The 17,533-nt window shown below is 38.0% G+C and overlaps 1 protein-coding gene across 1 annotated transcript in view; it reads left to right on the top strand.

Annotated features, from left to right (window-relative positions):
• Nucleotides 1-14,759, top strand: part of LOC135325020 (Golgi phosphoprotein 3) — a 36,596-nt gene extending 21,837 nt beyond the window's left edge. Inside the window, exons 2-4 of the mRNA XM_064502349.1 lie at nucleotides 1,093-1,224; nucleotides 7,430-7,544; nucleotides 10,777-14,759. Coding sequence (XP_064358419.1) covers nucleotides 1,093-1,224; nucleotides 7,430-7,544; nucleotides 10,777-11,201 — 672 coding nt within the window. The 3' untranslated portion in view covers nucleotides 11,202-14,759. The remainder of the gene's footprint in view (nucleotides 1-1,092; nucleotides 1,225-7,429; nucleotides 7,545-10,776) is intronic.
• Nucleotides 14,760-17,533: the final 2,774 nt, after the last annotated feature.

The following is a 17,533-nucleotide window of genomic DNA, read 5'->3' on the forward strand; positions in this document are numbered from 1 at the left end:
TCTGCCTTCATAGGTGGACCTGCTTTGAGCTAGAAGTTAGACTGGAGATCTCCTGATGTCCCTTCCAACCTGAATTATCCTGTGGTCCTATTGCTTCTGGCATATTTCTGTGCAAGTCACTGGCTGTAGCCAGATACATTGAATAACTGCTGGAGCAGAGGAGTTTGTATCTGGTGATTACTGCAGAAGCAGTGGTGCGAACATCACCTCACGAAAAATACTAATTTTAATAATAAGTTTTCATTACTATGCAGTAAAGTACAAAAGCCAATAAATGTGTTTCTAGGTATTGAATAGATTTATTCAATCAAATATTCTGTTCTGCCATGTAAGCAGATAGTTGTCAACGCGGAAATACTGAAAAGAGCATGTTAGATGTGGTATGGTTCATAGAATAGATGTGGTTTGCAGTTTTGCACTTTGTAGAAGAGCAGTCTGCATTAAGTTTCAGAAATATATTAAGCATGTTTAAAAGATCTAAGTGACAAAATAGTAGCTATTCTAAATATTTTCTTGAAAAAGTTTCATTGTCTTTTGGTTTTACTATATTCAAGCTGAAAAATCTGTTCCATAGATTGTCTTGATTGCCACCTTTCTGTTTGATCTTTTACTTTACAATATAGTACAGATCTTATTAAATACTGATTTCAGATTATTATTACTTCATCAGTGCCAGATTGTTTATGGATGTAAAATAATTTTAATATTTCTCAGGAAATCCAGATAAGCCTGTGTGATGTTGGAAATGCCAAATGCTTGAGGTCTGAAAAATGTAACTATGCTGTTTTAACTACTTATAAACTACACTGTATATCTAGCAGTTGCTGATATCTTGCTGTGTTAATTTGTATCACTTCTCTGAAGTTCACTGTTCTTCGAAGAGCAGAGATTGTGCCAAAACTGATTGGGAATGGATGCGTTTCTATATTTTCAGTAAAGCGTGATAGTTGAGTACCTGTGCTACTTCAAAGTGTGTTAGGGTAGGAAGAACTGGTTAGAGAAGGCAGTAAGCTTTCTGGAGAAGGCAGTAAGCCCTTGTTATTTGTTTTCAGGTGTAGAGGGAAATCTCTTACCATCTTTCATTCTTCACAGGGTTACACGTCCTTCTGGAATGATTGCATCTCCTCAGGATTGCGTGGCTGTATGTTAATTGAATTGGCATTGCGAGGGCGTCTTCAGCTAGAGGCTTGTGGGATGAGGCGCAAAAGTCTATTAACGAGAAAGGTAAGCGGAGAAGAATGGTCACATTTACCTTTGTGTCAGGCTCCAGGCAATACAGTAACTTACAAGTAGCTGTAAGGAAAAGACTTTTTTCCTTTTATGGGGATAAGAATTCTGAGTAGTGACTTCAGTTAGATGCACAATGTTATTGCCTAAAATGTTTAAACTGTGAGCTGAAGTGCCTTGTAAAATCTTCTGTGCTTGCTCTGTGCTCCTGCTCTTTCTCTTGACCTGTGCCTGTTGCTGTTGGGATCATTGCACAAGCAGTTGGCAGAGGCTCTGGCCAGGGTGCGGCAGCAGCAATTGCTGCTGAGAGCCAGTAGCACCAGTTGTGACCTGCTGAAGGAACTGGCTGTTGCAGCATGGGTGAGCTGTGGCTGGGGCCGAAAGGGAAGGCTAACTGGGCTGGATGTATCCTGCAAGCCACCAGTTTAACAACTCTGGTGTACACAGTGGCACAGTCGCAGCTCTGCAATGTATGGCAAGGAAGTAATCCTTGTACGTTGGGCCCCAGAGAACCCGAGCCTGTGTCTAATTTGAGCATGTGACTGCTGTGTTATATTTGGTTTACTTGCCTAACTTTAAGATGGGTATATTTTTAAGATTCTTCATGGAATTAGGCTGAAGATTCGAGGCTTTAATTTGTTACTTCTGCAGCTGGATTTTTCCTTAGTATAAAATGTGCAAAGTCACACTGTTTGGAGAATCTTTACTTCATCAGCATTAGTGGATACTTATAAAATAGCTGTATTGAAAACACGGTCAAATGTTGCCTATTCACCACAAATAAATTTACTTCTATGGCAGACTTCCCTGTCAATATTACCTTTTGCTAAATTTTTTTTTAAAGGAAAGCTTGAAAATTCTCCAACCTACTCCCGGCTTCCTTCACTTCTGAAGAATTGAACCTCTGTTCAGACAAACAGCTCCTACTACTTTTAGTTTCATTTGAGTAATTCAGCTTTGATTAGTTTGCACAGAATTTTTTCCTCCAAAGCTTTTGGCTCCTTAGGCATTCAGGAATGTTCTTTAGCAGTTATTTTCATTCTGCACCAACCTTGTCAGATCTGTTGAACTGAAATTTTAACACTGCTTTTTTAATAAAATGGAAAAATAACCTGTGCGTATCTTCAGTAAAGAATAAAAGCCTAATTATTGTCTTGCATTTTTAAATTTTATCACTTTTTCTTTTCTTTTTTTTTTTTTTTTTGGTGGAGTGTTTTGTTTGGTTTTGGGTTTTTCTGTGGTTTGTGTAAGGAGTTAAAAGCAACCCAGTATTAAATACTTTTTATTTCTGCTGTTAAGACAATCCTGAGTTTTCTTTTGACAGGCAGGAGGGTTCTGTGAAAAAGACTTGATATGAAATTCAAATTAAGATTGATTTCTGCTTAAGGAATTGTCTGCAAATAAAATCCCTAACTACTGATATATACACTGTGTTTTTTTCCCCCATCTCTTCCCAACTGTTCAATTGAAAAATCATTCTCAGGGATGACTTTTCATTGTTCTATACCTTACTTGAAGTCTTGCATTGTTTAACACCAAATTTCAGTCTTGATTTTTTTTTTTCCTTGCTAGAGCTCAGTGTCTCAACTACCAAATGTCCCCTCCTCCCCATTTTATGGGAATTTGCAGGCATTGCTCACCTTGCCCTCAGCTTTCTCTTTGAGTTAAATATTGTGCTCAGTGAGTGGAATGAGCTGTCTGGTTGTATCCAAGGTTCAGTGAGGTGGGAGCTTCAGAAGCAATATCATTTTATATAGCTTCTGCCTCTCAAGCTAAGCCTTCTTCTCTCCCTTCCTCACCCTTCCTGGGACTTGGTGGGAAGGTAGAAGCTCCTTAAAGCAGCAGTTGTTGCTCAGAACCACATATTTTCAAGTCACAATCTATAAGAAGCAGTATAGGCTTTAGTCATTTTAATGTGTGTTGTAGCTGAGAAGGATGGTCCTGTTTTTCTCCAGTCGTCTGTCGTTGCGAAGAGGCTTACCTATTTTTGAGCCTCTTGGGTTGTTACTGGTGTTTGTGCAGCCTTGTAGTAGATCAGGTAAGTGCTCTGGATGACCGCTGACTTCTGAAAACTGATGACTTTTGTGTTCAGTTTAGTTTTCACTTGAATCACTTTCCTGATATTGTCATCAGGTGGTACACTGGCAAGACTGCTGGCACAAAGGGCAAGGTGAGAACAGGAAGAGTGGACTGCCTCTTCGGGGAGAAGTTCGGATTTCTAGCCAGTTACAGCAACCATCTGTCTGTGGCTTTAGTCACAGTTGACTTAAAAGATTGCCAGCTACAGTGATTTCCATTTCAAGCCTTAAATCAGACAGATGTTACCAATTTTTTGTTGCATTTTCTAAGGCATGGCTTCAGAAGTGACCAAGACGCATTAAGTCCATGCTTGAATATCATAGAATGCAAATGAGACAATGAGAAGCTGGCAGAGATGGCAGTGGTGAACTTTGCTGGACTTCTAAAATGTCCACATAGCATGGTTTACGTTGCAACATCCTTGTAAATTTATCCTGAGAACAGATAATCATTGCAGCATTTTGGAGTTCTACCTACTGGTATCACTTCTGAAAACAAGTGAAAGCTGAGATTTCTGTATAAATAAAAAAGTAATTTTTAAGACTAGTGGTTGTTGAAGATAGAAAATGGTACTCTGTTCTGCCCTACAGTCAGAGAAAACAATCCAATAATTACAGTTATCAAAAAAATGAAAACAAAACAACAAATCCTTGGTGGGTTAACTTAGGTATTTTATAGCTGGCGATTCTGAGTGGTCCATGCGTGAGTTGATTTTTGTATTATTAAAGCTAAACAGCAGAGAGCTTACTTAAATAAAAATTAATGCAAGAAGTGCTTAATTATTAGCATCACTTAATTGCAAAGCTGCATGGTAGAAAATGCAAATTATGTACTCTGTATAGTCGAAACATGCTCAGTAATTAGATACAAGGCAAACCTAGCACATTTTAGATCACTGAAAAATTGGAATAAGTCAATTTTTTCTTTTGTTTGTTTGTTTTGCAGTAGGGCTGAGGACTATCATCTCTGAAGAACCAGCTGCTTAGTTGCTTTCTCTACCTTAGCTCATCTATTGAAAAAAATTATCCACCCTTGTGGATACTTGGTCTTCTGTGATGATTCAGTTTGTAAGATTCTCAACCCACTTAGCAACACGAGAAGGGCAAGGAAAATGTGACTTCTAATGTGAAAACTCTGGAGAGAAGTAATCAAGAAGCGCTGGTCAATACATCCTCCTTCAAGAACAAGCAGAGCTGTGAGCGTAGGAGAGGGATGGCTGGGCCTCTCCTGTTGCCACTCTCCATGGAAGTGTGTTCTGGGAGAGGAAGAGAAATACCATAGAAGTGTAATCCAAATTAGTTTGAAGGAAAGGATAAGTTGAGTGGAAGAGTCCGTGTTCCTTACAGCTCTTTCCTCTGCACGTCTGTATGTTTAGGCTTATACAGTCATGCTGGATTATTTTCCATCCAGCTGCTTAAACTTTTTTTCCAGTGATAGGAAAAATACTGTGAAGAAAAGAGGCAAGGAAAGCTGCTTTCTAAACTTATTTTTTTAAACCTATTATTTCAAAAATGCTCTGAAGTCTAGGTTAGATCTCTTCAAAGTGAGTTTTTTTTATAAAACATGTCTATAAAATGATTTCACGTCTTATCTCTTAAAATTAAGTGGTGAATAATAGGTTACTGATTGCAGCAGACTGAAGATAACCACAGTGACTAAGGTTGACTATGAAATTAATCATATGGGACAATTCAAAGATACTAAAATACATTTGTCTGCCAGAATGTCAATTTTAAAAAGAAGGGAAGATTAAACTTGTTGGGGTGTGTTCAGGTTAAAGGAGAATCTGAAAGTAAGGGTATTGATAGAGCTGAATCTAGCAGCTTAAAAATCCAACCTGAAGTAGGCTCCTGTATAATTAAAGAGGGGAAACTTCAAAAAACTCAGAATCCTGATATAAAACTTGAAGATATGTAATATTCTTTTATGCAGTTAATAGATGTTTTGAGTGCAGCCATGCTGCAAGCTTGTAAATCAGAAAGATTGATTAAAAAAAAATAAAGATAATATATTAATAAAGAAATATAAATTGTTGTATATTGAATTTCAAATAGGGATTGTCTGGATTAGAATGTAATTGTGTTTTGAAAACCAAATATCAGAGTTTTATCATTGGAGTGATCTCCAGCTCCCACAAATGTGGATCTGGACTGTATCTTAACAGACTATCTAATCTTATTGCAGTAACAGAAAATCAGATTTAACTGGTCTCTCCCTGGCACATATTTATCTTAAAATTCTTCACTGAATGCAATTCAGTGACATCCCTGGGTGTTTAATTTGCCCTGTGAAGTTCCTGATGATATACATCCTGCATCTTCGTATTTCCAAAATAAGCTGATATTTTGTATTTTTTTTTCCAGCTAGACCCCCTAAGCTACTGGTTGATATCCTCTGTGTACGAATGTTACATATTTTATTTTTAGAACTAAACAAACCTACTTCTTTTTAACCTGTCACTGTGGACTGTTTTATTCTTGCTGGTTTTAATAAAATCTTAGTTTCTATGCTTTTCTACATGCCATCTGAATTGGACATAGTATTCCAGCTTTGATCTGTTATTCAGAAAGAATTCTCTCATATAATATTACTGTTTATACAAGTGTCAGAGAAATTTGTCTCTTTACCAAAAGGCTTGGCTTTTGTTGATTTGTTTAGTTCTTAGTCTGTTACTGTAACTACTAGATCTTTTTTCTGACATTTTGAACTGTGTACTTGTTATTATTTGTTTTATGTTTGTCCTCTATTTTCTCATCCTAATGATACAACTTTGCATTTCTTTTTAATTTCATCTCATGGACTTTAGAGAGGTCTCCAGTTTAGAATAACTGTGCCATTATGAAGCTCCCATACGCTACAGCTCACTTCTGTTTAGTGTCATCTACAGACTCCTTAAGTGTGTATTCTACTGCACTATTGTTAGTATTAAGAATTATTAGAATCATAGAACAGGTGTAAACTTGAAACATATTCCAACAGGACACGTAATGCTTTTCCAGGCTGGCAGTATACGTCTTTTCAATTACTTGGACATGTATTTAATTTCTTTTACCTGCTGCTTCTCCCTTATGTATTGGATTGTTTTGATGTGATTGAGTCTTCTTCAGTTGTCCATTATCCTTTTTACTTATACATCGCTAACCTGGAAAAGTACTTCAATTGCCAGATTTAATCATTGTTTTCATGAATAGCTTTGAAACTGTAGTAATTATTTTCCTAAAGAAGAAAGATTTTTGTTTTGTTTTTATTAAAACATGTTGACTTCTGCTTGTTAAACCAGTAAGTTTTAGTTTGCTACTGTTGTTCTTTTAGCCAGAAGAAAGCGGTATTTGTACATGGTTTATATAACTACTGATATTGGTAAACAGTTATTCAAATTCTTAGTTCTTATAAGAATAATTTTTTTCCTCTGCTTTCTCTTGGAGAAAGAATTCAATTGAATCATTTTAGCAGTTACTTAATAACAAACTTAAACACCCACCATATACAAAAACATTTATTAAAATAAATAAAATAACATTTATTAAAATATAAATATTTTGCCTAATACATGTGTTTTATCTGTTAGCGAGTGGAATGCAGTCTTGCTGGTCAGCGTGTTCTTCAGAGCCGTAAAACTCCGAGCTGTTCATGAACCTGCTTTTATCTATAGATCTATGGAGGAAGAAAACCAGTTTTCTTGCTTTTTCAGTTTTAATTGATTTCTCAACTTCATGTGACCTAGTTGTTTAACTGTAGTATTTGAATAAATTGACTTGGAGCTGTAGAATAGATGACTGCCATCAGAAAGCAATTTAACACTGTAGCATACTCTCTTTTAAGGGGGAAGTGAGGGATGGGGCCAAGTTAGTGGATTATCTTCCTAAAAAATTAGCTGTTAAGCATGCATTAGTACTACAGTTTTAGTTGCTTAAGTTGATTTAAGTTGATTAAGACTAAGGGTAGCTTTTTTGCAACTAAAATCTTATACTTTTTTCTAACAACTAGATATATTTAAAACTTACTCATTCTTAAAGGAGAATTTTTGGTTTTGGTAACAGGTAGATTTTTCTAGTCTTCAGTGCTTGATGTTTACAGTATATGGATTAAGTCAAAATACTGACTGCATTTTATTCTGTTTCAGGTGATTTGTAAGTCAGATGCTCCTACAGGGGATGTTCTACTTGATGAAGCTCTGAAACACATAAAAGAGACCCAGCCTCCTGAAACAGTACAAAATTGGATTGAACTGCTTAGTGGTAAGACTTGGACGTAAAGCATTTGCTTTTTGTGTGTGTGTTTTTTTTTTCCTGCCAATAAAACTAATTATCTGGCATCACTAGAGAGTATACTGTAAGATTCTGGGGGAGAAAGCATGCAAAAACAGTTAATTAGTCTGTCCCCTAGAGTAGTCTCTTGTTGATTGTAACCTTCAATCAAATAGAAGTAACCATCGCTTTTGACTTAACTTGGGTATGGAAAGGACCTAGATGGAAGTGTCGGAGAACATCTCAATTCTGTGAAGGAGGCATCTTCAGCTGAACCTGAAGTAAACCAGGCTTTTGTGCCCTGGAGATGTGGCTACCTTTATTTGTGATCACAAAGGAGGGTTAGTGGAAGTCCGAAGTATAGCTCTACATCTTCGATATTCAGATTCTTTGATAAGAAACTCACTGTTCTGATATAAAATTGAGGGTGAAAATTTGGCTATTTAATCATAGAGAGGAAAGAGTCAATATACTTTTTTCCTCTGTTTTTCCATCAGCTATTTGGCAAAATATAACAAATATTTTCAAATCAGTGTTCAAAGCAAAGACTTCAAGATGGGTACTTTGCATGCAGTTGTTCTGGTAAATGCTAATAAATTGTTGCCAAAAAGATGGAAAGTCAAGTGGATTTCTTTATCGTAGTTAACATTTTCCGTATACTTCCACAACAGTTGTATTCTCAGGATGCGTAAGTTAAACTGAAATAAACAATGACCATCTTTTAACGTGTAGTGCTTTTATTGTTTTTCTGTGGCCAAAATTCATTACTAGGGTTTTTGTCTGTTGTTTTACAAAATGCGCAAAATACAGCTTCCCTAGAGTAGATCAGAGCTGTTGTGCAGACAGTGCAGGAAAAAACCCCACTGTTTTGTCAACAATATGACTTTGGCAGGTGAGGGGTAATAAGCCTTGAAGTTGTCTGTATAAATTTATTTGTTATGTATGTAACAACCCAGGAGTTTCAAATACCAACAAAATTTCTCCTGCTTCTGCTGCCATCCTGTTTTGATTATGTTCTTCCCATTCTGCCTGTGCCACTCAAAGCAGCCTTCCTGCCAGTTCAATTCCTACTTCACGCCCTTGCCATCGCTCGACTCTTCCTCCCTGGCTGGGTGTCGGGCAGAGAGGGCAGAGGGAGGAGAGGAGGGAGAGAGGGAGGACAAAGCGGCCCTTGTAAGCAGGGGGCACGGCTGCACAGCCCTGCAGTTCAGAGTGCTCTTGCGCCGCTCTGCCACAAGTTTACAGTTTGCAAAAATAATCCACTTTTCTTACCCCAGATACATAATTTGTGCTGACATTTCACCTTTCTCCCAGTGTGGAGCACATCAAGCTAGTGCTGATTCAAAAAAGGTCAGTGAGCAAAACTGTAGGTTTTCCTTGAGGCCTGACCCTGCTAAGCTTTGGCTCTGGGAAGATACTTACCGCTAGTGCTGTAGCTGAGACTTAGATCAGTCCTTTTTTCTTATACATGGGTGTTTATTTCTTGGATGGGGTTAGGGATCTTTGCATTTCCCATGGCTTAGAAAGCTGCTCTTTGAAGAAAAATATTTTCATGTTTTGTCTTGGTTTTTTCTTTTTTGATAGACTGCACTGAAAAATTATTTAGAATTTTAGTTAGGAGCCTGATCCTGGAAGATAGCTACTCCATCTGTAACTCTCAGTGATGCAAAGATACTGCTTAAAATTACAGTGTACGCAAGGAAATATTTGCATAGACTTTTAAGGCTACATTTGCCAGGCGGATGGTTTTTTACAAGCTGGGAAAACTGAAATTCAGGTCAGAATGTCAGCTCTTTCTGTAAATGTAACAAACATCTGTCTGTATTTCTACCAGCAAGTTTCTGTGTAATTGAGGGGATTGGTCACAAGGTGTCGCCACACTACAAATTTTTATTAGCATGTGGAAACATCCACCTAACAAATTAAAAAAAGATCTAGGAAGTAACCTCTGCCCTATGAAGACTACTTTTATTGCATTTCACTTCTTAGATTCATTCTAAGTTTCATTCGTGGTCAGTGTGGGGAATCACATTCAATACCGTGTGGGTCATACGGGAACTTGTGTAATTCAGTATGCAGAATGGGCCTGAGTGGATTCACAGAATCTTTGTCTTTCACTATGCAGTTGGTGTCACCTCATTTACTTACTTAACTTGACTTTTACTTATATATGTTGTATATCGACTTCCATCACAATGGGAGAAACCTTAAACTCATTTGTGAGTTCTTTTTTATTATTATTGTGCATATACCAATGAATTTTTAAAAACTTTGCAAGTTCAAAACAAAATGCTATAGAAATTCTCAGATAACTTATGGAAAAAGCCATCTGCATAAGAAATATTTAATGTTGTCTCTTCTCTCACATCTTAAAATGTAAGTTCTTTTATATCAGATGTGGATTACAATATTTATGTTAAGTACTCAGGCTGGACCTAAAATTTTATCTTGCTATGTAAACCTTTAAACAAAGGTAGACTTTCAAAGTGCTTTACAACTTTTGCTTTATCAGTAGCTGTTGCTATATTACTTTATGCTTTTTAAATTCCCTCCTCTACGCACATGCACATGCCCAGTTCTCCTGCCTTAATAAAAAACATTAGAAATAATTTCTGTAGGAACATTAAAGCCCCCACTCCCCCCATACACACAGTGTATGTCTCATTATTTCATTTTGGGGGAGAAGGGGGCAGGAAGAGAGAGAAAAATGTAAACCTGAAGAAGCAGAAAAAAGAGAAGGACATGTCGGGCAGGTGTACATTAGCTTGTCTTCGTGGCTGAAAAAATGGCAATAACACTCCTTTGAGTCCCTGAAGTGATAAAGGCTGGAAAGAGGCAAATGGACAAGCTTGGAGAAAATTCTTTGTTTTTTATTTATTTAAGAAAAACCAACAAACCCACCTCTTTCTTCATGACTGTGTTTTTTTTTTCCTTCAGTACAAGAGTGCATATTTGTCATATTCTTAATTAGGACATAGCTTAGCTAGCATTTCATCCAAAATTTACATGTACACTGAAGCTCCTCGAAGAGGCTCTTCTGGTCTCACTGTTTGTGCATATATATCTGGGAAGGTCAGAGATCAGAGAAATGTGGATGTGAGCACAGCATCTTGTTTTCTGCTATATGAATTTGACAGCTTATTCTGCACCATGGCGGGGGGGAGTTAATAGTACAGATTAAACTTTGCCTGACCGTTGGCTTTTTTTTTGTTTGCTTTTTCAGGTGAAACGTGGAACCCGTTGAAGTTGCACTACCAGTTACGGAATGTCCGCGAACGGTTAGCTAAAAATCTAGTGGAAAAAGGTGTACTGACAACAGAGAAACAGAACTTCCTTCTTTTTGACATGACTACGCACCCTCTCACCAACAACAATATCAAACAGCGCCTCATCAAGAAGGTTCAAGAAGCAGTTCTTGACAAATGGGTGAATGACCCTCACCGCATGGACAAGCGCTTGCTAGCACTTGTTTATTTAGCCCATGCTTCAGATGTTCTGGAGAACGCTTTTGCCCCCCTTTTGGATGAGCAGTATGATTTAGCCACAAAGAGAGTGCGACAGCTTCTGGATTTAGACCCTGAGGTTGAATGTATGAAAGCCAACACGAATGAGGTTCTGTGGGCTGTTGTAGCAGCTTTCACAAAATAACTGCAATCAGACTGAAGTGTTCTCTCTTCTTTCATGTAAACCAGTTGTTTCTCTTCTATTGACTATTCATGTTTTCTGTAATTTGTACCTTCTCACATGATGAATCAGCTCTTATTTCATGGGAATTAAGTGGTGTATTCCCTCCTTCTCTGTGTATCTGTATACAGGATTCTGCTGGTACAAGAGACCTTCCTGTTTAAAAGCAACAGAAAAAGGTTTTACTGCCATATTGGCATTTCATTTCTATTAAATTTATCTGAAATACTTGGTTTAATCTGTTTTTCATCTTTTTGTTATTGCAGTGGTTTAACTTGGGAAGCACCTCAAGGAGGAAATGTGCATGCAGTTGGATCACTAGTCTTAGCTGACACAGAGGTGTGCATGCATCAATAGTTCTACAGTACAATTCATAACAGATCAGAAAAGGGCCTTTTTAAAATCACCAAAGCTCCATATTGAAGTATCTGTCAGGACACTTTATACACAGACATTGTTTCAATTATACTTAACAAAATTACTTTAAAAGCAGAAATGCCATTAAGCAGCTTTGTCAATAGTTCTTGTTAAATGCTCCGTGAATTTCACTTTACATGTAAATCTCCCATGTACTTACACTTTCATTAGAACTGTAACTGAGTCATAAGGCTAGTGTAGAAAGGTCCAATTGTTTCATAAAACAGTTTTGGGATGGGATACATTCCATTATATTGTATATATAGTTCAAAATGTATATTAACAATCTCCCCCATCTTAGTATTTTGCAAGATTTACTTAGTTGTACACCTGGTGCCCCCTTACTTGCTGTCAGTCATCGCCATTTGGTGGAAAGAAAGGCCTCTTACAAAGAGCATGTATGTGAAAGCTGTTTGTTTCCAGTGTCTGCAGAGTTTGCCATCCAGGTATTCTCAGTCTATGCATTGCCTTTGATAATTAGTGTATGGAAAGAGACCACTTTCTATCATTGTTTGTAATTTTTTTTTTCTGCTGTATGGAAGAGGCTTGTGACCAGTACAGTTCTTGAGTGCAGTTTTTAATTTTGTTTGTACACAAGTTAATGTTTGTCTCTTAAATGTCATAATCTGTTTTACACTTTAAAAACAAAAAGTCAGTCGTAGCCAGTGTTGCATGTAAATGGTTAGCAAGTAATGACTGCAGTTCAGATGATTAAGATTTCTGTAATGGGACGCTCTACTATATTTTAATTTTTTATATACAATTATGCTGATTAGCACACTTGTAAAAAAATATATATAAAAAACTTTGGCTTTTTAAAATTTATTGCCTCTTTACCACTGCTTGTTATTATCTCCCGTTTGTTTCACAGTGTAAATATTATGCATTGAACAAATTAAGCATTGATTTATCTATTTTTTTCCTCATAACAGCGCAGATTTATAGCGGGGCTTACAGGTGTTTAGAAACTTTTTTTGGTTACTATTCAAAGCAAGAATACTAGATGGTGTATAACTGTAGAGTTGAAATTTAAGGGATCCCCTAATCTGTATACTAGCTTTTTACCTACAGTAAATAAACTATGATCTTGAAAGTGCCTGAAACAGAGCAAGCATGTCATTTTTATTTTGTGTTGCTAATTAGAAAGGTTTTATTGCTTAACTGAAAGCTTTAGTTAATATCCTTCTTATTAGAAAGGGAGAGTTTATATTAAGTAGATCAAACTGACCTAATCAGTGGTGTCACTCAGATCTGCAGGATTCATGACTGAGACAGACCGAGTTAGCTAAAGAGTATGTGGCTGTGCCTGCCATGGGCAGACCTCTTTCATCCTGAGCACAGCTCTACAGCCTCATCTGTGACTGGACTTCCAATTTTGCACTTCATTTTAAAACATTTAGATGCCTAAGTAGTTGACTTTAAAATACAACTTAAATTCATCAAACCTCTATAACCTTTTTTTAATAAAGGTTTTTAAAATATGGTCCTTAACATTTAATGCTACGCTATTCTTTCAGTTCTTAAATGCTGTTTCTTTAGAAAAATGACATTAAAGTTGTATTGCAAAGTATTTCAAACTCTGGTTTACAAATAAAAAGTTAAACAGTGTTTTCTCAGTTGTAAGATGCTGTGTTTAAAACTTTGAGGAGCTTGGGCATGAACTTTGGACATTTCTTCTAAACTTTTTCAAAATGTGATTGCTTTAAGTGTGGGGGGGAAATGAAAGCTGCTGTGTTGCTCTTATATTTGACAGCCTACAGAATACTTTTTGTACTTGATAGCATATGTTAACTGGTTGCTTTTATTGTCTCTCTCCTGTGTTGTGTATTTTTTCCTTTTTTGTAGCTCTTTGAGAGGAGAGAAGCGTAATTAATTGGGAAAGTTAGAAAAGAGTAGGATATTCAGGAGCAATTTGAGAGCATAAATGTTAAAAACTTGAAACATGCTTCAGATTGACAGTATCTTTTCACAGTCCCTTTTCTGTCCCCTCATCTTCATTTCGTGAGTCTTTTTCATGCTCGTGCTGGTTTCATGTTAGGTTGTGGGGAATAGTGGGGTTTTGTCCCCTTTATAGCTAATGCGGTAAGAAAATCACCCATCTTTTTATCCCCTCCAGTAAGAGTTTTAAAATTATTTAATGTACAAGACAGAGGCCTGCAGTATTCATTATCACCTCAATTTTGCTTAAAGGTAGAACCTCTGTCTGCAATAGGGAGCGTTTGCATTAAGTGGATCCCTAAACCTCTCAGATGGGTTCGGCACAAGCCACAACGGTTTGTGAAGGGAGACAGTATCTTCTGTTGGCTGCCTGATACGAACCAGAGGCAGGGGGACAGGTAGCTTTGGGGATCTCAAGTCTAGGATTGTGCTATTAAAAAAAAAAAGAAAAGAAAAACTCGCAAATGTTACTGGACCATAAGTCTTAAAATGAAGGTAAATTTGCTACACTCTAAGGGATGATTAAGCAAACATCATAACAGAGGAAATGTAAAAAGGTTTAACATAGGAGACTGCTTTGTTCTGCTGAGATTACAGTACCCTTCTTCCCATTACCTACCACTGCAGCTCACAGAAGCCTGGTTTTGAGGCAGTTCTGGATGCTCCTGAGTCTTCAGCCAGCTCTCACTGGCTGCTTAGAGTGAAGGTTGCTCTCCATACCCTGAACTCAAACCAGTATCTCAAGGAAAAATAGACACTATTTAGGGGCTCTGTTTTTTTAAGACAAAATTTCCACTAATGTAAAAAATGAGATTTAAAAGATAAATCCAGAAGCCAGTATACTACTTTCTTTTTCTGTTTTTTTTTCTTTTGCAAATTTTATAGTCCTTGAGATTTACATCTTCCTCTCTTGTGTTTGTAGAGATGACATTACAGTGCTCCTCTCTGAGATGTTAGTGAAAACTCTGCCATACATGATGCTTTTGAGATCTGCATATGCTTCCAGGTGAACATGGCATAAATTGGCTATAAAGGACTGGTAATTGAGTGCTCATGTGTTCATGCCCATTTCTCCTACAAAGTGAAGATATGTATTAACTAATGTGTTCTCTGTGAACTGGACTGAATCTGTAATGAAACAAAATAAAGCACCCTTTCACGTTACAAGCTGCAAATGGTTAGTGTGTATCACATGCGTGCAATAGCTGAAGGATTCATCTGTTAAGTGATTTGCAACTAGTTTTCCCAAGGTTCTGGCCTGCACCAGCTTGGGGAGCAGAACTGAAAGAATCCCATGAAGCCTCATTTCTGTCTAACTTGGCTTCAAGCAGTTTGACTAGTCAAAGCCTGTTACATCCTAGTTTCCCCTATTGTGTCCATCTGTCTTTCTATATGGAAGGGTGTTTCCAGATTCAGAGGAGTACAGACTTTTTCCAAAAGAAGAAATTTGTTTATTCTGTGGTAATGCTAATGTTCACAACAGTTTAATAACTCGGGAAATCAGATGTTTTCAAGTACTGTATAAGTGTCATGTATGAAAGTGTGCTTTCAGGTATGTGTAGGAGGGGAGGCTCTCGATGGGGAAGAACAACTAGATCAGAACTACTGCCCGAGTTCATCTCTTAATAATGTGTGGATTTTCCTCATTTTAGGTCTTGTTTTTGACAAAGCAGCAATACTAAGCACTGTGAAAAGTAAAAGAAAATAAATGCCTTCTGAATCAGCAGAAAGAGCTTCTCTAGAAATGGTGAGAAGAAAAGCTGGCTCCTAAGTGGAAAGGATAGGGAAGGAAATGACGATGAGTAGCAGCCTTTGGCTCTTTTCCCCTACCCTTCTGCACCTCCAAACAATTCATTGTTTCTCTTTTTCCTCTTGACTTTGGCCCCTGGTCTTCTCGGTTTCTTTTCTTTTCCCTATTTCACATCTTGGTGATTTCCTCTTTCATGCTCATGAAAAATCTGTACTGATTCCCTGTTTTAACTATTTCCACTCATACTTCTGTGTTACTAATCTTTTTCTTCCTTTGCTTCTACAGTCACTCAAGCTCAACTCAGCTACGTGTCTTCTCAAGTCGCTTTCCTTTCTGTTCTCTGATTCCCTGCTGATGCTTCAAGGAACCAACCCTTCTTCGACAAATTATTTTGTCAATACCAAAAACTGAAATCTGATATCCTGCAGATTTTTGCTTTGTGGTTGATTGACTTAAAGGAATCTGCTTTCTAATCAAGAACTTCACAGCATCTGGCTTTCTGCTATGGCTCATAACACGGTTTGTTAAGATAAACAGGAACTGATGCTAATTTACTTCGAAACTGCTGTCTGCATGTTTCAAAAGCTAAGCTGCTACCCATGCAGCAGGGTGGACATACAGCTGAGGATAATGATTTTGCCAGTAGTCTCATGTAAGTAGATCTTATCCCTGCATCAGTGCTCTAAGACCTTGTTCTCTCCTACTGGAACTTTTGCTATAGTGAGGACATATATACAAGATTAATTTTCCTTCTGGGTTCTCTTAAAAAAGGGGTGAGCTTGTGCTGCAGCTCTGAAGGGCATCTTCTTTACTTGGCTGTCTATTTTTATTGAAGTTGTAGAGATTTAAATTATTTGGAAAGTTTCTTCAGTTTGGTTAAAAGAGAAGTGGGAAAAGAAAGAGGTACAGATATACTTACGATGTGATCACATAAACCCTGTTTTCCTGGCAAAATAGACTATGATGTTTTGCTTTTTCATTTTTGCTTTTTTGACTCCCAATAGATCGCTCAGTTCCTTCCCATCTGGTGTCTACTTGGATAGGCTTTGCTATCATCTAATGCACTAGTCTGTCAAGATTTATGGTGTGCTGCCATTCTCTACCCCTTCCTTTTATACACTTCTTCAAGTCTGTGGGTTTTTTCCCTTTTCCCTGGGACTGATCTTCAAGGCAGATGTTACAAGAAGGCTTTGGTTTGCTGTAAAGTGCCATGCAACAGGATTGGTATTCTCCAGCCAGCTGATAAGTGTCCCATGAAATGTGTTGGAGGACCTGACTAGAAGGAGTCCACCCTCGGGTAGTTCTTGGGGCAGTTACCTTGTAGCTTTGTTTCAGATGCTGAAGGTGTTCCACACAGCAGTGCAGAGTTATGAACGTTAGCCAGGTCCGTAAAACGACGGAGAGTCTTTATAGGCCTTCCTTTGTTTTCTGTCTGTGCAAATGAAACCAAATCATGTCACAACCAGCTTTTAAAATTCTGCTATGACTCTTTAAGCTCCCGAGGACCTCAGTCACTTCTGAAGATAAGGCTGAGCTAGGTCATGTAAGTTTTGCAATGCTAAATAGAGCAACGCCTACACGCCGTTAAAAATCTCAGGCCTGGTATTCAGAGGACTTGCAGAAGAAAATTAGCAAAACCAGGTCATCTCTCCAAGCGACAATCTCACAGTAACCCACCTCGGCTGTGTCAGTTAGCAGAGCCCTTGGTGGAGAATTCACACTGGTATGTGAACAAAAAGCGGTCCAAGACAGTTTCCTCTCCTGGAAGGGTCTGAGATTCCTGATGCAGTTAATCTTATGCAACACTCTCATGACATTTCAGAAAGATCTTGTATGGATATATGTTTTATTACTCTTTTTTTCCCCTTGGGAAAGTGGAGATGGCAGTGGGCCAGAGGCTAGGAAGACTTTCTGCTCCTCAGGTGGTGTGGGTGCTGCTCTCTGTCCAGGCAGGCTCTGCACCTTAATAGCGCTGTGGTGGAGCTGAACGTCTTTCCCTGGAAACTTCTCTCCCAGTGAACCTGCCCCACGTGTGCCAGGGACACCAGTGGGGTAGCAAAGACTCTCCGAGCATAGCAGCAGCAGCCAGAGCGCTCTGCGTACGGAGGTCTCCCTCCTGCCAGCCCCTGCGATCAAGGCACTGCACATGTGTTTGGGTCCATGTTCATGCCTGTGTGGGCAGTCAGCTCTC

This window comes from Dromaius novaehollandiae, chromosome Z (genome assembly GCF_036370855.1).
Source record: "Dromaius novaehollandiae isolate bDroNov1 chromosome Z, bDroNov1.hap1, whole genome shotgun sequence".
In the NCBI taxonomy this organism is placed as follows: domain Eukaryota; kingdom Metazoa; phylum Chordata; class Aves; order Casuariiformes; family Dromaiidae; genus Dromaius; species Dromaius novaehollandiae.